At 32.7% G+C, this 24,990-nt stretch overlaps 1 protein-coding gene across 1 annotated transcript in view; it reads left to right on the plus strand.

The window, feature by feature from the left end:
* The window catches only part of COL11A1 (collagen type XI alpha 1 chain), a 203,299-nt gene that overhangs the window by 52,404 nt on the left and 125,905 nt on the right, over positions 1 to 24,990 (plus strand). The window contains 9 exon segments of the mRNA XM_001929372.7: positions 9,543 to 9,671; positions 15,364 to 15,480; positions 16,085 to 16,177; positions 18,089 to 18,343; positions 19,087 to 19,149; positions 20,554 to 20,595; positions 21,544 to 21,565; positions 21,568 to 21,605; positions 22,289 to 22,363. Of these exon segments, the coding sequence (XP_001929407.6) occupies positions 9,543 to 9,671; positions 15,364 to 15,480; positions 16,085 to 16,177; positions 18,089 to 18,343; positions 19,087 to 19,149; positions 20,554 to 20,595; positions 21,544 to 21,565; positions 21,568 to 21,605; positions 22,289 to 22,363 (834 nt within the window).

A 24,990-nucleotide genomic window follows, 5' to 3' on the forward strand; every position in this document is an offset into this window, starting at 1 on the left:
AAAAGTCATACCTGCTTGCAAAGACCATATTTGACCTTTATACTGATATTACTTATGTGAATTTGTTCTTTGAGTCTGTGTTAAAATACAGGTTCAAAATATTCAATGATGCATAATGTTTCCTTTCATACAAATACTGTTTCTTCTAAAGTTAAAGATAAAATCTCAAAATGATTTTCATTTTATTTTAAAATTCTCTTTATAGATTCTAAATGTTACCTTCAGTTGTATTATTTTGAACAACAGATGTTTGTAAAAAGTATCAGATGACTTTATTGTTGGGAGGGATCAAATTTTGGTTATACGTTTTTCTTTTTCATTTTATGGCTGCATTCACAGCATATGGAAAGTTCAAGGCCAGGGATTGAATTTGAGCCATAGCTGTGACCTGTACTGCAGGTGTGGCATGTCACAGCTTGGCAACAAAGGATCCTTTAACACATTGCACCAGGCAGGGGATCCAACCTACACCTCTGCAGTGAACCAAGCCACTGCTCTTGAATTTTTAACCCACTGTGCCAAGGTGTAGGAACTCCTATACATATTTTAAATGTTAATCATTTAATGGAAATTCGAAATGAAAAATCCTTTTGTAATATGAGAATCATCTCAGTGTTTTTTTAAGATTTGTAATTTAAATGTTTGCATGTGATTTCTTTTTTTTTTTTTTTTTTGTCTTTTTGCTATTTCTTGGGCCGCTCCCACAGCATATGGAGGTTCCCAGGCTAGGGGTCTAATCGGAGCTGTAGCCACCAGCCTACGCCAGAGCCACAGCAATGCAGGATCCGAGCTGCGTCTGCAACCTACACCACAGCTCACGGCAACGCCGGATCGTTAACCCACTGAGCAAGGGCTGGGACCGAACCTGCAACCTCATGGTTCCTAGTCGGATTCGTTAACCACTGCGCCACGACGGGAACTCCTGATTTCTTAAATTAAGAAAGAACTAAGAGTGTTGTTTTACTTTTGACTTATATTATTATGAACAGATACAGTGAAGTACAGATTACAAAATATATATCATTCTGACTTTATATATCTATGTTTCTGATATGATAAAACATTTTTTTCTGTTCTTTTTTCTTTTTATTGTTGACATGAAATAGAATATAATTTCATTATTAAGGAGTTAATGGTACAACCAGAAATTGTTTTAACTTTTTTACTACCATAATGAAAGTCCATTGTAAATAATCAAATAAATGGATATTTAAACTCAGTATGAACTCTAGTATAGTGAATTTGATAAAGCTCTTTAAAAACTTCTTCCCTTCAAATTCCATATTTATACTTGAGTCAAATCCTTTTTTTTTTAAATCATTCTTACTTCCTATTACTTCCTGTGCCTGAAGTGTATTTACACATGGTAATACTGTTAGGTATTATACCCTAATGATTACCCTGAATTCTAGCTATTTCCCAAATTAAATCTGCCAGTATTTCCACAGCATCCCTTTAGTACCCATCCCTGGACATAGTGAGAAATCACTCATGTTACAAACAAACCAAAGTACTTGTCTTGCCCTTTTTTGTTCTGTTATAAAGATAATACTTGCAAGATATAAATAAAAACAAACTAATATTAACCAGTCTGTATTAGTTTTCTAGGACTGCCATAACCAAATACCACAATGTCTAATGCAACAGAAATTAATTTTTTCACAGTTCTGGATGCTTGAAGTCTGAGATCAAGATGTCAGCAAGGTTGATTTTCTTCTGACATCCTTCACCTTGGCTTGTAGGTGGTCATCTTCTCCGTGGGTCTCCACATGATCTTCCCTTTGTGGTGTCTGTGTATTGATCTTCTCTTCTTATAAAAAAGACCAATAACACTAGATTAGGGCCCACCATAATGACTTCACGCAATCTTGTTTTTGTCTTCATAGGTTCTATCTCTAAATACAGTCAGATTCTGAGGCTAGAACTTAAACATGTGAATTTGGGGAGACACAAGTCAGCCCATAACACTAAGTCTAGGCAAGTTTATTTTGTCTCAATGGGAAAAAAAATGAGTATAAATTGCTACAGAAAGAAGTATGGGCTGTCAGGCTGCAGGGAAAATTTCTGCTGATTCTTACTGATGCTTATGACTTGGCTTGGCTTCAGTGATATAATCTGACAGGTGGCATGTAGAGGAGTACAATTCAAAAGTGGGTAAAGGCAAGTTTCTTGAAAGAAAAACTGAATGTATTCTGGAAATAATCATTAATTATCATTTCACTTCATAGACTTAAGAGTTCGATCCACACTGTTTTCCTTTTATTATGTTTTCAACTGAGTCAATGTTTTTGCCATCCTACCCTTGCTCATACCAGAAGCTGCAGAAATACCTTCCACTCTTCTCTAAAGCACTTCTTTCCTCTCTTCTTGCCATTCCCATCCCACTCCATCATCAGCATCGAGTCTATTCCCAACTCTCACAGATATTTTACACTAATAAACCCCATATGTATCCTTGACTCCATTCCATTAAGTTTATTTTCTCAAGGCTTAACCACAATGGATTCTCCTAACTGATTCCTGTGCTTCCACACTGACTGCTTTCAAATCATCCTCCCCTAACTTGTCATAGTGATCTTGGTAAAATACAGTATTGGTCAGTTTACACCATGGTTCCAAGTCCTCGAACTACACTCTGTAACTTGAAGGGTTCAGTTCACACACAATGCTTTTCTTAAATTGGTTCCTTGCTCTGATCTCTCTTCCACTTTCAACCCTAATGATCACCATATAGAGCCTTACTTCCAACTACATAGTACTATATATAATTTTCCAACATTGTCAATTTCACACATCCGGAGTTTTGTTTAAGATGTTTTTTCTGTTTAATGCTATTTTTCTGTCTTCTTGATCAACCTAATTCCCGTTTGCTTACAACATATAATTAATATTTTTCCAAGAAGCATTTGTGAAAGCATTTGTTCCCATTGAGATACCTGCGTGTTGAAGTTAATGGAGTTAAGCATGTGCTCTGGGAAATTTGGAGGCTAGATGATTTTATTGAATACAGTTGCAGCATGTGATTTTTCTCTAGGTGTAGAGGAGTTGAAATTTCTAATTCTAAAAACTTTGGAAACTTAGTGAGATACATAGTCAGTAAATATTTGGATTCTTTTCCAGATATTACCAGAAGTAACTTATTCTCTTAGAATATAATGAACATCCAAGCTTTAATATTAAAAATTTAAGTCTTCTAAGATTCAAAGTGGAATTAAAAGCCTTGAGGGATTGAACATGGCAGCTGGTCCAAACCTGGTTTTTTGTTGCTCATTCTCAGGAATCAGCTGCTATGCTATACAATTCAGTGGATGCTCTGGCCGGGAACTGACTTCACCCAAGCATTGGTTGACGCCACACAGGATGAGGAGTTGAATCTTAAAGTGCAGATATTTAATATTGACACATTGACATGTGACCCGAGACATTAGATCAATTTCTTGTAACATTGTTTGCAATAAATGTTATTTCTTACGTATGCAAAAAGCCACATTTTTTGCATATGTAAGATTTAATGTGTACTAAATACATTAAGTACACACTAAATACACACTAAATACTAATGTGTATTAAATTTTATATTTCATGTAACTACATTCAGAACACAGAAAATGGACATAGCTATGCCTCAAAGTCAGTTACTATAGATATGTATATACAAACAGAAATTGTTAAGTATGTGCATTATATTTTACTTTTGAAAGGATATGGTACTACTTATAAAATTGGTCTTGGTAAAAATGTGGCAGGATCTTTTGAAATGCATGTGACATTTGGAAGAACCTCATCTTTATAGATACTTTCTATTCAGTTTTCTTTACATTTGATCGCTTCCCTCCTCTAGATTTATACAAGTACTATAGTTAACATGGCTATAGATTGCAAGGCTCTACTTTAAATTTGCCTTTGTAGATCAATAGAGGAGGAGGATGTCTTTTTCATACATTGTATGCAGCAGATGTCAATTTTACTTGGCAACTTCATCCTCTTACAGCTGTGGAAATTTTTATGACTCTTGAATCTAAATACTTATAGTTCACTCAGGCTGTCAGGATGATTTTGTTTATCTACAGACTGTCTCATAATATGTCATATGATTAACATAAAACACTATAACATTCCTGGTGGGAAAAATAGTACTTTAGGTTTTTAACTGAATTTTCCAGTTTCTCTCCAGTAGTATATTTTATGGTTGAATATCTAACACCTGAAAGAAGAATTTATAGTGGAAAAGTTGGCATGATTTCATTTAATGAAGTGAAGTACCTTAACTAGATGAGTAAGTACCCAGGAAACCAGTATTCTTCTGAAAAATATACTACTAAAAATACCATATGCAGTATGATAGGCAGCTTTTTTATGTTTCAGCAAAAGCTTCATTTAGTTTATTATGTTTTCTAAAAGTTATGTGTGGTATTCTAGAATTTTTTGTTCAGGAGAAGACCTTAGATATCTCTAAATGCATTTATTTTACAAATGATGAATTAGGGTGAGTGATTTGCAAAACTCCAAGTAATTAATGGCAAAACTGGGATTCAGGAATCAACATTTCTGATTGAAACCCTCAATGATGCAAGGTATACTCAACGGTCTTTTTTAAATGGCATAATGAATTAGTTATTGTTCAATTATAAAAATTCAATTGTGGCTACTCAGTGTTCTAAACTCATCAGTTAGTGTTTGAAAAATGTTATCAGTAAATTTTAATTTATATTCATTTACTCTGAGCATGTTTAAAATCAGTAGGCATAAAAGAAATATTATAGTCTATTCTAACTATTACAAAAAAGAGCCTTGAAAAAATTTCAGAAAAAAATCTGATTTGGGGAGTTCCCTTCGTGGTACAGTGGTTAACAAATCTGACTAGGAACCATGAGGTTGTGGGTTCAATCCCTGCCCTTGCTCAGTGGGTTAACGATCCGGCATTGCCATGAGCTGTGGTGTAGGTCGCAGACACGGCTTGGATCCTGTGTTGCTATGGCTCTGGTGTAGGTTGGTGGCTACAGCTCCAATTAGACCCCTAACCTGGGAACCTCCCATATTCCACAGGAGCGGCCCAAGAAATGGCAAAAAGACAAAAAAGGAAAAGGAAAAAAATCTGATTTGTTTGATTTTCTGTGCTATCTCATAACATAAACATAAATCATTTTGAGGTTGGAAATATTAGTAACAGTATGACCATTGTAAACCATATTGTTTTGGCAAGGGTTTTTGCTGATTCTGCTTTATTTCATGTTTTACTGGGAAATATAGTAGATGTTTCCTTATTTGTGTACATTCTGAACATATTAACCTGTTATGTACCCTTTTAAAGCACTTTTTGAATGAATGATTGAATGAAATGACTAAATAACTGAAAGAAATATAGCCAAATCTGGTAGTGGAGAAATTTCTGAATTCAACAAAATCTATCTCAAGGATGACTTAACATTGCAGTCTTTCATATCATATCATTCATATCCACCAATGAAATTTTTATTGGTGGATATGTGTTTTTGACATTTCAGTTTTGGTCATTTTTATGTTTCTAGTGTGACATTCCAGATCTTTAGCAAGTAGTTGGTAGTGTTCATTTAAATAATAGGATGTTAAGCAAACAAGGGTCAGACAAAGACACTAAAGATAAAAAGTTTGGAAATAATATGTCTATACAAGGCACTGAAAAGCTTCGATATATTCTTGGGGAACTAGCAGGCCTGTGTGCATGTCCAGGAAAGACCTGAAGAGACTCCAATATCTCAAACATCACTGACCTTGAGGATCTGTACAGCAGGAAATGAGAGCTAAGGCAGAGTTGTAAAATGTTGGAATATTGAAGGCATGTTCACACTAAAATACACATGCAAAGCCTCTTGGCAAACAGATATTTACCAGTTCAAGATATTTAAAAAATTGTCAGGCACTTACTTATCACTAACCTAACTTATCAGAGACTTCAGTGGACACAGGTGGCAAAGGACCTTGACTTATATAATTACTTCAAAAGTTCATTAAACAAACAAAAAGTAAAAACAACTCAAAACAAACAAACAAACAATAAAGAAAAGGCCCCAAGGAGACAAGTAGGTGGAATCTAATTTTCAGAGGTGAGATTTAAAATGTTTGACTTTCAACAAAAACCTATGAGGCAGGCAAAGAATCAGAAAAGTATGTCCCATACAAAAGAAAAACAACTCTATAGAAACTGTTCTTGAAGTGCCCATCTTGGACTTATCAAAGACTTAAATCAACAATTATGACTATGTTAAATAAATCATCAACTAAAGGAAACCATGACTTGAGAACTAAATGAAAGTATGAGAATGATGCCTTATCAAATAGAGAATATAAATATAGATAAAATTTCTAAAATGAGAAATCAGTTGAGATTACTCACTTTAAAGAGAAAAAAGAATAAACTTGAAAAAAGTTTACAGGCCGCTAAAAACCAGGGGGATAACATCAAGCATAGAAACACATAAAAAAAAAAAAAAAAGAAGTCCCAGAATACGTGGAGAGAAAGGAGATAGAAAGCATATAAATCTGAGAATCTCAACAAATTGCAAGTAAGGTAAACTTGTACAAATCCACACCCAAAGTGTTATAATCAGACAAAAGACTAGGAGAGAATCTTCAAAGCAGCAAGAGAAAAGTGACTCACAACAAAAAAAAGAGATTCTCATTACAATTAACAGCTAATTTCTGGTCCAATACCACAGAGTGCAGAAAACAGTGGGGTGACATAGTCCAAGTTCTGGAAGAAAAGACTGTCAACTAAAAATTTTATATTACGCAAAACTATCCTTCAAACATAAAGAAATTAAAACATCAGATTTATCAGAAACAAATAATGCATCATAAGTAGAGTTGCCTTACCAGAAGTAAAAAAAGGAGTCCTTTAGATTGAAGTGAAAGGACATTAGACAGTAACTCAAATCCAGACAGAAATAAACACTGGCAAAAGTACCAACATAGTAAATATAAAAACAGTACAAATTTTGACTGTTACTGTTTGTAGCACTTTCCTTCTCTTACCTGTTTTAAAATACAGTTTCATAAAGTAAAATTTATAAAATTATGTTGATGACATATTTTTAAAGATACAATTTGTATAGCAATAATATTACAAAGCAGAGGAAGAGGGAATAGAAATGTTTGTATAATGCAAAACTGATGCTAAGTTGATATTGATCTGAAAAATGTTGTTATGAATTGAGATGATAATTGTAACCCTCAGGGTAATTACTAAAAATAAAGCCCTCTAAAATAGAGTAAAAGAAAGAAAAGTTAAAATTATCCACTAGAAAATAGCTATTTAACACAAAAGAAGGTAGTAATAGAGACATACTATAACAAAAAAAGGCATAAGACATATACAAAACAAATAGCCAAATGGCTAGTAAGTGGAGAAGTAGAGACAGTTCAAATCTCCAGTAACTGATGAGTAGATACACAAAATATAGTATGTCTATACAGTGGATTGTTATTTCAAAAAAAGAATGAAGTACTGATACATGTTAAAACTTGGGTGAACTTTGAAAACATGATAAATGAAAAAAGCTAATCACAAAAGGCCTCATGACATATGAATCCACTTATATGAAATGTCCAGGTACCAGGGCCTGGGGAGAGGGACAGATAAGAAGCGACTACCAATGATTGTGGTCTTTCCTTTAGGGATGATGATAGTTTTCTGAAATTAGATATTGTTAATAGATGGAAAACTCTGTGAGTCAACTAAAAAACACTAAATTGTATACTTTCAAGGAATAAATTCCATGCGTGAATTGTATCTTAAAAAAGTGGTAGAAATGAAAATACAGATTCGTGACTCAGAATATATGATAATTTTAAGATTAAGAATATACAATCCTTTTTAGACAGAAGAAAGAGCAATGCAGAAAAAATAACTACCACACCACAGATAGTAACCACAGTATTTAATAAAGAATTGGCAGCTGGAGTTAAATAATTTATACTCTTTTCTTGGCATTTTTTTCACAAGAGTTTGCTTATATCTTGTCAAGTTATAAATTGAATTCTCCATTTTATTAGTTTTAAATCTTAACTAGATTGCACTCTCCAAAGGACAAGGATTACATCAAATTTACATTTCCACCTCCAATGGTACCATGTTCAACGTCTTGCGTACTATACTTTCTCAATCTGCATTTATTGATGAATAAATGAATGTTGTGATATACAAGTGCTATGGATTCTTTCCTAGTACTCAGTGTTAGAGATTTTTTGATAATGATAATTTTTCATCCGAGTCTAAATAGCTTCTATTCATCAGATATAGAGAAAGCTGAAATATGAAATTATTCAAAATGGAATCAGGAGTTCTGTGAGTCAGACCCATTGCTCAAACTTACAGGGATTTGAATCATAAATTCAAATCAATATTAACCCAATATTCTTCCTGCCTGAGTATAATTCTTAGTGGGTATTGTCATGACCCATAGATTTATATCAAATTAGTTTCATGTCAAATTAGACCCACGTGGAAATATTTGAATGGCTTCAAGAGCAAATTATTTGATTTTCCTTGTTTACACAGTTTCTAGAACTTCCTGAAACTAAAACTCTTTAGATAACCCTACTATTAATTATTTCTAATGTTTATTTTGATGAAGTTTGTTCAGACTTCTAAATGAGTTTTAATATATGCTTAGGTGCTCCATTTATTAATAAAAATATGCCAAACTCATGGTTTTTAATTTATAATTTGGAATTTTCCAGTCTCTCTCTGCTTCTCTCATTCATATTTGTAAGTAGGAATTTCTTTTGACATTGATTCCTCTAATAGAACTCAATAGTTGGATCTATATTTTCATTTATAAATTTGCATAAAAATAATTTAATCGAACTCTTTAGTTTTTTAATATTGGAAATATGTGACTGCTTTTATGTATTTACTGTTTTTAAATCTTATTTACTTTTTGAAATCAATTTATGTATTTATTTATTTATTTTTTTTTTTTTGTCTTTTGCCATTTCTTGGGCTGCTCCCTCAGCATATGGAGATTCCCAGGCTAGGGGTCTAATCGGAGCTGTAGCCACTGGCCTACACCACAGCCACAGAAAGGCAGGATCTGAGCCGCGTCTATGACCTACACCACAGCTCACAGCAATGCCAGATCCTTAACCCACTGAGCAAGGCCAGGGATCTAACTCGCAACCTCATGGTTCCTAGTCAGATTCATTAACCACTGAGCCACGGTGGGAACTCCTTGAAATCAATTTATTACTCTAATTTTATTTATCTTATTCCATACATAGTAAGATGTGAATGCAGTATAATCAAGTTTTAATAAACAGATACATATGATATAGATTCTCTGAACCACAATATAACAGAATAACAGCTTAATATTAACATCTGGTATTTGTAAAACATGTGAATTTCTTTCACAGTCTTATAGGATTGTTTTTAAAATTGAAATATAAGTGATTTTCTGTCTCAGATATTTAAAAATGAACTACGCAGTATCTTGGATAAATCTTGCTCTGGATATGTGTGTATTCAGATATGCTGACTACATCCACATCTGTTTCCTTGGCAGGGGGACATCCAGCAGTTGTTGATCATAGGTGACCCCAAAGCGGCATATGACTACTGCGAGCATTACAGTCCAGACTGTGACTCCTCAGCGCCCAAGGCTGCTCAGGCTCAGGAACCTCAGATCGATGAGGTGAGGACCCTAATATTGGGGCACATTTTCTCATTTCAATAGTTGGGATGTAAGTTTGAAGTTTTTTTTCTTTCAGGGCCGCGTCCATGGCATATGGAAGTTCCCAGGCTAGGGGTTAAATCAGAACTACAGATGCCAGCCCACACCACAGCCACAGCAACGCTGGATCTGAGCCGTGTCTGCAACCTACACTGCAGCTCAGGCAATGACCAGATCCTTAACCCAATGAGCAAGGCCAGGGATCGAACCTGCGTCCTCATGGAAACTAGTTGGGTTTGTTACCACTGAGCCACAGTGGGAACTCCAGGTTTGAAGTTTTGAGGCTGATTTCTCTTTATTCACTTTTATTTGAACTATATTTTGTATTTAATACTGTTTTGATATTTCTAAGACAATATAAAGATTTTTAGTGTTTGTTTCCATCTTAAGTATTTTGTTAATTTCCTAAAAATAGAGATACCTCACTTCTATAATGTATATAGGAGCATGTTTTATTTGGGGGGAGATGAGAAACAAGATAATTTCTCAGTGATATATTTTTGACCTTTGCATTTGGATAATTAAAACAGTCTCAAGACAAGGGTGACTATTTTCTGGTGTATTTGCCATGTCTCCAGGCTTTGGCAATTCATGCAGATGAGAAAGGGGCATTAGTGGTATCTTAAAGTTTTCAGACCATGTTGAATACTGAGAGGAATTTTTTTTTTCCATTTCTTATAAGGCTAGGCTACAATGAAATATGTTTTCTTTTTCTTGCACAGAATTTGATACAAAGAGCAATGGAATGAAAAGCAGTATAATCTGATTGCATAACTAAAACTATTCATACACTTTGATTAATATTATGTCAGTTTATTTGAAACCCAGGTGTGAAACCATTCTTCCAGGCTATTTTTGAAAGAAAATTCACCATAATAAAATTTTTCTCTGTTCTCTCTCACACCAAAAATACACATATCTAAGTTAGTCATAGCAATTTTATCAAGCTTGAATATCCCAAAGTACAAAAAATATAATACAGTGTACCCTTTACACAGATTTTTACATAAGATTCTTTAATGTGGATTTTATGAAAATTAAAACACAAACACTGGGAGGAATTGAGTTTTTAGTTGGCAGCAAATATATGTAGAGTTTTAAATTTTAGAAGGTGGGGGTGGAAGTTTAAAAACATCAAGACTGTCCTCAGGTTTGAAAATAACACAAATAGCTTACTTCTTGACTTTTAATATACTATCAGGTGCCAATAAGTGCTTGAAATATTTCTTTGACATTACTTTTCTTTTTAAGGTATGATAGTGAACACTTTTGCACTAATCTTTTCCATGACTTAATATTAATGTCTTTTTTTTTTAATCAGGATTAAAGTCTTAAGCTGACAGGAAAGCTAATATGAGAGAAAAAAGATTACTTGGATATTTGTGTTTGCTCATTTCACAGTTCTCAAGTGCTTTATTCTTTTTGTTCCCTTATGATTGATTAAAACAGAGTCTGAATTCCAAGAGGATAGGTAAAATATCCATCAGGTTTAGTGTTTTTATATTTGAGATTATGTGATGATTCAGTATTAAAATTTGTAGCATTTAGTATGACTGATGAGATTTATTTTGCTCCTGTTTCAAGAAAGATAAGGCTTGTTCTTTTAGGTGACAGATATGGCTCTGATTTTTGGAAGAATGAAGGTATGCATTCTTATTATATCACCTTAAGGTGTTTTATTCCTGTATTTTAATGCTATTATATCAGGTAAGCTGAGTTATTTAAAAGCAAAATAATATTTTAACCATTTTTATCTTAAATTAATTTAAAAGCAAACTTGCCATTTTTGAAGAATTAGCTGTCACTTTTTTTCCCACCGTTAAATTACATTGATACTTCAATAATAAGATAACCATTCTAAACTAGTGTGAAAAAAACCTGGTTAATGGAATTAGTGAGCTCTTCTTATATTACTTTTGTACTAGCTTTTAATATATCATTATATCATAATATTAATATATTATAAATACACATTTTAATAATTGTTCTACAGATGTTCTACCTATACGAAATGGAAATGTAATATTATGTACCAGTAGTTAAAGAACTCAAAGCAAAGTGTAATATAGAGCATCAAACATACACATCGTACCTCATATTACTTAATTTTCCATTAATAAATTTGTGACAATCGCATATTTATTATTCTAATTTGTATTAATAAATATGTCAATTTATTTTATAAATTAACTCAGTTGTGCTTTCTTCGACTTGTGATTTTGTGTTATTCATGTCCTGCAAAAAACATATTTTAAATCAATCTTAAGATTCAATTTTTTTTGTGTTTGGCACAATATTGCATCATCATCATAGATTGAAATATATAACAAAGATATATTTTAAAATATTAAACTATAATTCTACCTGAACCTCCACAATGCCATTTATATAGAAGAGTAACTAGTATTAAAGGTACAATGGTTTTGAGATTTTCCCGTCGAGTTAAATTATCCTCATATCATAAGAAATTAGATGTTAAATCTACATGTGGTTCTTTCTTAATGTATTACACAAACTATAATGCCCTATATATAGTAGACATTGACATTTTAAAAATAAAGTATGGAAAAGGAAAAAAGAAGCAAAGGAAAAGCAATATTTTATAAAGAAATGTGTTATCTTAAACTTTTTTGCACTCAATATTTATCATATATTCTAGTCTCATAAATGCACAGATTTAAATGATGCCTTCCTTCTACCTAACAAATTAGATAAAAATATACTTCACATTTCTAGAAGAAGTTTTTTTCTTCTCGCATACACTAACTTTTGCTTGGCAACTCACAGATCATAGTGGAAATAATTCCATCTTTGCATGTCTCTTTGCATATATTCATCTGATTGATTATAACTATTTCTCTCTTCTTTACTTGTCTTTGAAGCACCTCCAAATTCCATAGTAAGAAGGGAGAATTATCTCATAAAATAAGGTCTAAAGCACCATGTAGAGCAGCAAAGTTCTAAGCAGGTTAATAATCACCGAAAGGGGGGTGTTGTTTAGATAAAGAAATAAGGAGAATGGAAGCAGTGATACTTCTCACTGACTCCAGAATGACTCTAAGAAAAAGATGTTCTTTAATGCCTATGGAGGTAAGCATGTTATTTCCTTCACTATTCCACAGCTACAGCTACTCTGATTGCTCTACATGTGGAAAATAATTTAAACAGGAGGAAATAATGGAGGTGAAAAGATATTTCCTCCCATAAGAAAAAGAAAACATGATATAAAGATAGCGAAGTTAATCAGCTGCTTTGAATGCCAGGCTATATTTAAGATACATTTAAATTGTCCATTTTTACAACCAGTCCTTTATGCCTTTATATATTGTCTTATGATCTTACAATTCACTATAGATGCACGTGATTCTGAAAAGTCTGCTTAATTTTAAAATTCCAAAGCGTAAATTGGAATGGCTAATATTTTCTTTCATGTTTTACTTCAAGCTGCCAGCTGAGAATTATATAATTCCACTATTTCTTATTCCAACAAGGGTGACCATAACTACATAAAAATTATTCATTACACACTGTTCAGTTTCCAGTAATGTATTTTAACATGTATCTGATTTCAGTGTTTGTTTTGTTTATTTAATGATGCCTTTGATTAATATTTACATTAACTTTTCTAGAAATAGGTGACATTATATCTTACTTGCAGAGGCATGAAGAAACACAAATATTCAGTGTCTTATATATGAGCATTCTTCTAATTTACCAAATTCTAATTAGAATAAAGCTTTGTTGAAGTTCTTCACATGTATATTCAATGATAATGAAACTAATACCAAACAGATAAAATTATGAATTGGTTTAAATTAATTTAATCAAAGTGAAGTTTTGACGAACATAAAGAACATTAAAGACATGCTTGTATGTTTCAACATGACCTTCAACTGAACCATCTAGAGAAGTTTGCTCTAGTGAGGGTATTTCATTAAGGGCCAGATTACAGTATTGTCGGGAGATCAGTTTTGAATCTGTCTCATATGTCTTTGTAAAATTTGTGCTCATTTCCTTGCTATGTTAATAAAGTTTGTTGGAAGACACAGTGATCACAGTTCTCAAAGACGTGGTGAAGAGTTATTTTTCTGGCAGATTAAAAGGAATGTTCTGGAAATTTTGAAATGCCAAAAGAGATCCAATTGAGATATAAATAAAATTTTACCAAATACAATACTTAGGGAATTCCAAATAGGATTCTGTTAGCATATATGTATAATAAAAATATATATGCTAAATATACATGCATTTTTATGCATGTATAATACACAAATATATATTATAATATGAATATATGTATACATATATATAGCTATGTATTACACACAATAAACGTATGTATACATAATACATATATATTATACACATATAGGCATATATAATAGACTTTTAGCTTGTGGAGTTTGTTGCTTAATGCTTAATATTTTTTACAGGTTACATATGACCTTAATGGATTTTCAGTTATTTTGATTAAAACCAATGATTAGGGAGTTCCTGTTGTGGCTCAGCAGGTTACGAACCCAAATACTATCCATGAGGATGCAGGTTCAATCCCTGGCCTCGCTCAGTGGGTTAAGAATCTAGCGTTGCTGTGAGCTATGGTGTAGGTCACAGATGAGGCTTGGATCTGGAGTTCTATGGCTCTGGTGTAGGATGACAGCTGCAGCTCTGATTCGACCCCTAGCCTGGGAACTTCCATTTGTTAGCTTATAATCGAGTTACAAGTCTTCTAAAAGTTAAAATTGTGATAGAGATATGTGGCTTTGAAAATGAGCATATTATTTTCCTCATCATCCAGGATTAATGACTGTATTGAACATTCCTCTGTTGAGAAACATACTTCTCTATCCAACTAAATTTCTTTAATACAGACTAATCTGGTATTACATTTTCCAATTTGACTTAAGTTTATGTAGTTTAAGATATCTATGTATTATACTCTTTTGATAGAAAAAAGCAGTATTTGTAAAAAGTGAAATAACGTATTAATTATGAACACCTATTTTGAATCCTTTAATGGGTCACAAGTATTCTGTGCTCATTTTGATCTTAAGTCTGTAGCAAATTAATTATTTGAAAAAAATTTATATTGTACTTTTCCCTGGTCCCAGTATTTAGAAGGGAATATAGACTCATTTCAGATTCCTTCTGTTCCCTTTCCTTCCTTTCCTTTCCACCTCCCAATAGAAATGAAAATTATTTCATACTTGGGAAGACTATTCTCCACATTTTTATTTTTAAACATGTAATTTAATGAAAAAAGTACCTATTAAAGTTACTGTAAAATAAAAGAGGCTTGTGTAGCATTTTTTTAACAAATCAAAATTAACTGAATAGTTAACAATTATGCCAGAATATGCAATTGTCATGTTCAAATTAATATTCAACAATTAAAAGTTTGAATTAATATTCCACACTTTCAGTTTCCTCACAATCCCAACCACTATTCCGCTCTTAGAATACCTGCTTTGTCACTGTTAATATACTCTGTGTAAGACAGTACTGCATCTTGTAATGCAAAGTAACATTTAAATAACAGCATTTCCTTGTCTCTTAACTTTTACTAGTAAAGTTAAGAACATAATTCCCACTTTGTTAGTAGTGTTACCTGCAACTAACAAAATTGCCTGATATTTTTTCCTTTGCAATGTAGTATGCACCTGAGGATATAATGGAATATGACTATGAGTATGGGGAAGCAGAATATAAAGAGGCTGAAAGTGTAACAGAGACACCTACTGTAACTGAAGAGACAATAGCACAAACTGAGGTAAAAGCAAAGCAGTGCCTTTGTGTATGGTGTCCTGCTGTTTGTCATCCTGTGGTTCCCTGTGTCCACTCTTCCTAAACTTATCATAAACCTTTCATTCGTCATTTTTCTATGACCCCGTAACTGTGATTTTTATTTGGCAGTAGCTGTCCTGAAGGAACGATGCTCGTTTTGTTTGGTTATCTTTCCTTTCACCTATGCTCTTTATTTTCCTTTTCATTTTATTTATGTTTTCCATTCCATCTTTCACCACATTTTACAGAAAAAGAAATTCAGTTTCAAAATGAAGACGAAGACAGTGACCACTAACTCAAAGGAAAAGTCCAAAAACTTTACACCCCCCAAATCTGAAAAAAATGCATCCAAGAAGAAGAAAAGTTATCAAGCAGCAGCAAAAGCCAAGCTAGGGGTAAAGGTAGCAAAGAAAAAGCAATCAAGATCTCTCCTAGATAAGCTGGAAGATCTCTGATCATGAGCCATTGTCCTAACCCAACTAGATAAATACTCATCTGGCTAATATGATACCCCAGTTTAATCATGATTTCTGTCGATTTGGGATTACCTTAATTTTTGCTAATTGCTCTACTTTTGAATTTACCTTTAGGCAAATATTATTGATGATTTTCAAGAATACAACTATGGAACAGTGGAAAGTTACCAGACAGAGGCTCCTCAGCATGTATCTGGATCAAATGAGGTAATGGTCATAGACAACACTGAATCACAGTTCGAGTTTTTTAAAGGTGTAATAGTTCTTGACAAATCTCACTCTGAAGAATTTGTAACCTCTGAAAAGTCTGATGTTTTTATTCTTTAACTGAGGTAAGAGAAACAATAGCATTGGCTCACTATTAGTAAAAACAGTTCATGTAAAGTTAATGTCAATTCAGGTTTTGCATGAATCTGCTTCATGCAAATGCTAAATCGATCAGACTGAATTGGCTGCTATCATTTTCTTGATTGTTGCTGGGACTGAGCAGCTTCTCAACATGTTGTGATGAAGGTTATTCACAACATGATTCTGTGAGGAGGAAAATCCTCTATGTGAAAATTGTATCATCAAGTGATACAATTAGAATTTACTCCATCTCACCAATAATCATGCATTTTTACGACACAAACGTTTTGAGAAAATATAGTCTTAATGGATTTTTATGGCTATTTACATTTGCAAACTTAATTATGATTAAAGTAATATATCTTAACTTTTTTTCAATCCTTTTTATGAAAGTGTTTTAGTACATACAGTTTACAAATAGAAAAATCATCCTGAATTTCTCATCATGCATATGTTCTAGCCATGAAAAAATGAGAGTATCATTTAGTTTAATTCTGTTAAATTCCTGTCGCATCTGGTATGAGGAATACTTGAGTCAGTTAGCATTAGAAAATTTATGTAACATGAGTCCCAATGAAGCAAATAAACTCAATGGGCTTTACATGCAAACACATAATTTAGAATAATCACCCTTTAGGGTAAGAACAGATATTATTTCATCTAGTCCAAATTAATCATTTCTCAGAAATGGATATCATGATTCTACATGTTTATTTATTTACCTCATTTCACTTGAACATAGTAATAGTCTGCTTTTGGATAATATATATGCCCTATAGATATTATATCTTCATTGTCTAAAACAAACATGTTATGGTTATTGAACATTTTATTTAACAATTGCTAAATTAATCATTTAATCACATTTTATTCACATGATTTTATGCAATACTACTTATTCAGTATTGTTCTGTGATCTAGGCTCACTGTCTCATAGAAAACAAATTATTTAAAAATGAGGTTCAAAAAGTTTTAGGAGAATGTTTAATATGAACCTCATCAAATCATAATATGACCAAAATTACATAATAAATATGATTCAGACTTATACTATTAATGAGGAATTATTTATGAAAAAAGAATATTATACCATTTATTTTTCTCTTTGAATCAAGTAATAGTTTACATACTTTTTACTTGAGTATTCTCCACTCTTTATGAGACTGTACAGTGATCTATTATATTGTCTTAATTTCTGAGGACTATAATTTATATTTTAGTTACCTTAAAGAACTCTTTGGTAATATAACACTTACCTGCACACTAGATACTCTGCGTAAATAGTGCAATGATAGATCTCAATATTGGCATTAGTATTTTATTTTTGGGGTTGAGAGTCTAACTTACATGGCTTTTCCCTAGCATTTGTATTTCATTATGATGTTCTGGAGATCTGAAAATTAAACAGCTTTAACTGTATATTTTATTTATATATTTTTATTATTCAAATCTTAAACTGTAAAGTTAATATCAAGTTACCTAACAAGTTTTTCCAATGGAACAAGCAAATACACATGTTGAATCTATGTGAATATTTGCAGTTTGTTGGGAAAGTGTGCTTTGAAAGCAATATTTCCCTGTACATACAAATGTACAAAAATATTTCTTTCAATTACTCTGAAAGGCTATTTTTCCCAGCCTTCAGACTTGCTTGAGTAGCATTTAAACCACTTCCTGACACATTCTATCAAACTGTAATTGCAAATGCTTACTTTGCTTTACTAACAGTAAACTTCATGTTCTCCAATTCCTTGCAACTTAAATGAATAGCCAAATCCAGTTGAAGAAGTATTTACTGAAGAATATCTAACTGGAGAGGATTATGATTCCCAGAGGAAAAATTCGGAGGATACACTATATGAAAACAAAGAAATAGACGGCAGGGACTCTGATCTTCTGGTAGATGGAGATTTAGGAGAATATGATTTTTATGAATATAAAGAATATGAAGATAAACCAACAAGCCCCACTATTGAAGAATTTGGTCCAGGTGTTCCAGCAGAAACAGATATTACAGAAACAAGCGTAAGTCAGTATTACGCTCTGTGTCATTGTATGCCTTATTTTTGGAGTATTATCATGTCCATTTTGATGTCTTTTCAGATTTAAAATATAGATTGTGTTCCTATACAATGATGAATATTTATCACTACTAGGACACCTTGATAGATTCTTCCTCATGAGGATCTGCAGCAGGTGTAACTCAGACCACACTACTGGAATCGTCATTTGAAAGAATAATCTTCAATAGAGTTTTATCCAGATTTTCTTGTCATTGATAAGATTAAATCATAGTCATTGTCATTCTGGGTACTATGACTGTTTTCTAATTTTTAGACAATTTTATTTTTATTTTCATCTTCTGATAATGCTCAGTAATACACTATATTAACTATTATCATTATTGCTATTATTTAACTTTTGTCCCCCTTCACACATATTTCCCCTACCTCTATTTTATTGAATTTAATTTGATGACATTTTTTGCCTAATGTTTGGAATAATAATTAGGGTCTACAGATGCCTTTATCTTTCTATAATATGTCTTTAAGAAACAATTGTTCATTCTCATTCAAGATTTAGCATTAATGTTCATTATGCTTTCCTTCATAAATTTTTAGTATTTAAAACTTTAATAGATTTCTCTTTTGACAAGGACATTTCAATAGGCTGTTTTAAGTGCACTTAGATGTTTAAATCACCTTCAAAAAATACTTAAATGGCCTTATTTACTTAAAGATGGGCTACTCGAATTTTTCGCTCAACAGATAAATGGCCATGGTGCGTATGGAGAAAAAGGACAGAAAGGAGAACCAGCAGTAGTTGAACCTGTAAGTACTGGTGTGAATACATCAGTTGGTACAATTATTCAATTTATATTATGTTCCACTACCACTGTAAATCATATGCATGTTTATGTAGTACCGTTGAAAATTTTACTGTCCAAAATTTATAATTTGCGGCAAGCGAGTTAGGGAGGCCATTTCTGAGAAGCAGAATTTCAATAAACCAAAAAATACAGATACGTGATTTTGGAATTTGAAAGTAGCTGTCAATGATTTAGTCTAATTTTCTTGTTTTATGACTAAGGAACTTGAGATTTAAAGGGTTGAAGTCACTTTCAAATGTTTAGTGGTTGACACATGACCAGACGTTACATCCTCTAATTTCTATTCCAGTGATTTTCCGCTAATTGCTGTGACTTGATGTTACTAGAAATACGCTATTTGTCATAGTACTTATTTGTTTCATATCCAAATCACATCATGTAGTAAATTGAAAAAATTATTTTAAAAAATTCATTTCCTTTTCTTTCACTGGGAAAAATCTTCAATTCACTCCAAAAGTGATTTTTAAAATTTACATTGTTATTACTACTTGAGTATTGGTAAGAAGCAAATTCTTACTTGAAAGCAATTTTGCTGTTCTCTCTACTTAGCAATTTGGGAAAAATATTGCATAGAACTAAAGGAAGTATTTTTAACTGTTTGCCTCAAGATCATGAAGATCATTTCAGAAACTGCAAGGACATACATTTTTTTAAAAAAAGGGAGGGGGAGATAAAGATTAAAAAGCTGTATCTCTAAGAACATTGTCATCTGTTCACTCTATTACCCCTAAATCTGAGAAAGCACATCATATGCTCACCAAAGTCTTTGAAAATATATTTTCAGAATAAATTTATCCCTGTTATGCAAATTTACAACCAACTTTTTAAATGACAAAGCAATTTTTAGAAGTAGAATCATAAACTTTCTAGAATTGGGTTCTTATCCTGAAACTGTATTCCGTTTTCTTGTCTATTTAAGAACTTAGCTCATATTTATGCCCAGTTCTTTAACCTGGATTGTTCTCTCCTTCGTCTGAATTAAAGTGCCAAGGTGTCACTTCCTTTCATTCTTTCACTAACATGATGAATATTCAAGTTATTATTTTGTGCCAGGCGTTATTCTGGGTGCTAAGGAAAATTTGTTAAAAGTCTTTGTTTTGTTCTTTTGGGGGGAGCACTTAGCATATTTGCTAATATTACTTAATTGAATATTTATTTCCTTGCTAATTAGTTTACAGATTTTGGATTTCCTCCCTTCGGGAACCATGCAAAAATTCTGTTTTACCTGTAGAAACAGAGATTCAGCCTTTAAAATGCAATGATGTGGTGCTTTCTTAAATCCGCTTAGATCAGAGGTTAGGGATTACATTTCTGTGGTAATGACTCTGTCTTTTTTTAACTATAGGGTATGCTTATTGAAGGACCACCAGGGCCAGCAGGACCTGCGGTACGTAAATCTTTTAAGATTACTTTTGTCTTGATATTTTTAGAAATCAGATAAAATATTTCTATTATATATATTTATATATTTTAGGCTAATTTGAGTAGTGAATTATAGAGGTAAATGCTTGGTCAGAGGACCTGGTGGCCTTGAAATACTTTCTGACTTGGTTATCTAAATGATAGTCTTTTGAGAGCTATGAAATTAATTTTTTTAAAAATACTTTTGTGGTTTAAATATCTCTGACTCTTCTAACTTAATCTGCAACTTTGTACATGAAAGTTATATGGGTAAAAACCCAAGCCATCCTTGTTTTTTAAGGAGTTAATCTCAAAGAACAGAGTTGAGAATTTAAAGTAGACTATAACCTTATCAGTACTTCTGAATGGAGTGATTACCACCTTCTATTGTCATCTACAGCTAAGGCTGATGTTGCTCATCAGTGTGTATTTATTGTCAAGTAGTTGTACTGATTGGATTTTGTAAGAAATCCACTTTCTTTTGGGGAATTAATTAGATTATTTTCATCTGAAATAAGTATGTTATACCATGCCTTTAAAGACTTCCCCTCATAAAAGAATATAAATGATTCTACATTTCAATTTCCCTATAACCTTTTTTTTGCAATCTAATGGAAATGAATAACATTTGTTTAGTAAGAACTGGGTACGGTCTTCCACCTCAGGGGCTGTACCTTGGCATGTTCTCCTTTCCTGTCCTTCCTTGGAATGTCTGCCTCCACCCTGAGAGCAGCGTCTTAGAGGAAGAGTGGCGCTAGCTATAGATTGGTTCCTTTGTGGTCTCTTTTTATAGGAAGATAAATAGACAATTGTTTGGGAGAAAGGTGCCGATTTATGAAATATAAATGAATTCTTCTTTGATTTTGGTAGGATGAATTTGTCTGAATACTAACGAAATCAGAAATCTGATTCGTCATGTGTTGTTTCTTCCTAGGGTCTTATGGGTCCTCCAGGTCTACAGGCCCCACGGGACCCCCTGGTGACCCTGGCGAGAGGGTAAGTAAAGGGACTCATAACAAAGGAATGAAACATAGATGAAAAGAATTAAAGTATATTCTATAAGTTTAGCATATTATCCTTCTTACCTGCTCATGTTATCCATATTATCCTGGATAACGTATGAGTTCAAAGTGCCAAATTTTAACTTTTCTAACTTGATTTATTAAGAGTGAGAAGAAAATGTGCATTTATCCATGTTATAATTAGAAGGAAAACATTTATTTTTAAGTATTTCTATTTTGACATGAACCTAATACATTAGATTTAGTTCTTCAGTTTGAATTCAGGCATATTTTTCAGGAATGCCCATGGGTATTTATTTGGATGCTGATAGAATGAGTTGATAAGCTTGCATCTTAATTCGAAGATCACTTCCTGGGTCACACAGTGAAAGAGACCATTTGGGTTAAGTCTGTCGAAACTCTTCTTGTAAAATCCCCTTTCCCTTTTCTTTTTCTCCTTCCTTGAGGAGCCAGTAACTTTGTGCATTATTTAAATTATGTAAAACTAGCGCAATGAAATTCATCCACTCTAGGTATACTTACTAAAAGGAGATTAACCAAGGAGTAAAGGAAAATGCAAAGTTGATAATGTAGACATGTGTCATTAAAAGTAATTCTATTTCTAATAAATTTAATTGTTTTATTTATTACTTTTGATAATTTCATTTACTTCCCTAGGGTCCCCCAGGACGTCCTGGTTTACCAGGGGCTGATGGTTTGCCTGGTCCTCCTGGTACCATGTTAATGTTACCGGTATGTATTTTTGGTTTTTTTAACTGTTATAAAATTGATGTAGTATTTTGTCATCTTACTGCTGAGAAATATAGTGGAAGCATACTACAGATCAATTAAAAAAAACATTTTTTCAGTAGAGATATTTGAAACGAAGCAGATTTCAGAAATTGTGGTAAATTTTACTAAAACAAAATTCTGGTAATATTAATCTCTTCAGTAGCACTAAAGCTTCATTATTTTATTACTTTCTTTTTTTTTTTTTTTTTTTTTTTTGTCTTTTTGCCATTTCTTGGGCTGCTCTCGCGGCATATGGAAGTTCCCAGGCTAGGGGTCTAATTGCCAGCCTACGCAAGAGCCACAGCAACATGGGGTCCAAGCCGCCTCTGCAACCTTACCACAGCTCATCAATGCTGGATCCTTAACCCACTGAGTGAGGCCAGGGATCGAACCTGCAACCTCATGGTTCCTAGTCGGATTCGTTAACCACTGTGCCAAGATGGGAACTCCTATTTTATTACTTTTTGTTAACAAAGCTTAGAGGATTCCTTAACATTTTTGATAATGTGCATTTTCCTGAGTCATATGATTAATATGAATTTCATGTATTACTTAAGATAAAACTAATACACTGTTTACATACAATATAGACAATAATTGATGTTTTTAAAATAAGATTTATCTATAGTGTTATTATTCATTGCTCAAAAATAATTCGTTTTTACCTTCAGATTGCTTTTAAATGCTACTCAAAAGAATTAATATTGTTAAAAGGCCATGCTACCCAAAGCAATCTACAGATTTAATACACACCCTATCAAATACCCATGATATTTTTTACAGAACTAGAACAAATAACAAACTATATGGAAACATAAAAAAACAGAATTTCCAAAGCAATCCTGAGAAAAAAGAATATAGCTGGAGGCATAACCCTCCCAGACTTCAAACAGTACTGCAGAACTATATTAATCAAAGCAGCATGGAGTTGGCACAAAAACAGATATATGGATCAGTGGAACACATGAGAGAGCCCAGAAGTGAACCCACACATCTATAGTTAATAAATCTTTAATGATAGAGGCAAAAATATACAATGGAGAAAAGACGGTCTCTTTGGAAGTGGTTTGGGAAAGCTGGACAGCCACATATAAATCGATGAAATTAGAACACTCCCACATGCCATACATAAAAGTACACTTGAAATGACTTAAAGACTTAAATATAAGGCATGACACATAAAACTCCTAGAAGAGAACATAAGCAAAACATTTTTTGACATAAATCATACCAATGTTTTCTTAGGTCAATCTCCCAAGTAAAAAGAAGTAAAGACAAAAATAAATAAATGGAACCTAATCAAACTAGAACACTGCTGTACTTTTGTACAGCCAAGGGAACCATAAAAATAAAAACCCAAAAAGACAGCTAATGGACTGGGAGAAAATATTTGCAAATACTGCAACCTACAACCTAGTATAATTATTTAAGAAAAGGTAAACCTACAAAGGTTTAATTTCCAAATATACAAACAGTTCATACAGTTCACTAACCACAACAAAAATCAAACAACCCAATCAAAAAATGGATGGAAGACCTAAACAGACATCTTTCTAAAGAAGAGAGACCCATGGCCAACAGGCACATGAAATGCTGCTCAATGTTGCTAATTGATAGAGAACTGCAAATCAAAACTGCAATGAGGTATCACTTCACAATAGTCAGAATAGCCATCATTGAAAAGACTACAAATAATAAATTTTGGAGCAGGTGTGGAGAAAAGGGAAAACAAAATGATGGGAGTGTAAATTGGTGCAGCAACTGCGTAAAACCGTATGGAGATTCCAAAACAAACAAACAAACAAACAAACCCTAGATGTAGAACTACCGTATGATCCAGCAATCCCATTCCTGGGCATGTATCTGCAGAAAACTCAAATCTGAAAAGATATAGGTACCCCAGTGTTCACTACAGCCCTATTTACAATAACCAAGACATGGAAGCAACCTAAATGTCCATTGACAGAGGGATGGATTAAGATGTGGTACATATGTACAATCAGCGATAGAAAGAATGCAATAATTCCATTTGCTGTAAGATGAATGGACCTAGATATTATCATGCTGAGTGAAGTAAGTCAGACAATACAGATACCAAATGATATCACTTTTATGTGGAATCTAAAATATGACACAAATGAACTTATTTAAAAAACAGAGACAAATTTATAGACATAGAGAACACACAGTCACCAACGGGGAAAGGGGTGGGAAGGGATAAATTAGGAGTTTGGTATAAGCAATACTAACTACTGTATATAAAATGGATAAACAAGATCCTACTCTATAGCACAGGGAACTATATTCAATATCTTGAAATAAACCATAATGGAAAAGACTATGAAAAGTCTATGAAAAGACTATGAATGGAAAGACTATATATATATATAGTGTATATATTTATATATATATATATACACACACACACATATATATATATAACATATGTATGTATATTGTATATATATAAAAGATTATAAAGAATATATACATATATAGATATAACTGAATCACTTTGCTGTACACCAGAAGCAAACACAACATTGTAACTCAAGAATACTTTGATTTAAAAAAAAATTTAAAAATAA

Source organism: Sus scrofa, chromosome 4 (genome assembly GCF_000003025.6).
Source record: "Sus scrofa isolate TJ Tabasco breed Duroc chromosome 4, Sscrofa11.1, whole genome shotgun sequence".
In the NCBI taxonomy this organism is placed as follows: domain Eukaryota; kingdom Metazoa; phylum Chordata; class Mammalia; order Artiodactyla; family Suidae; genus Sus; species Sus scrofa.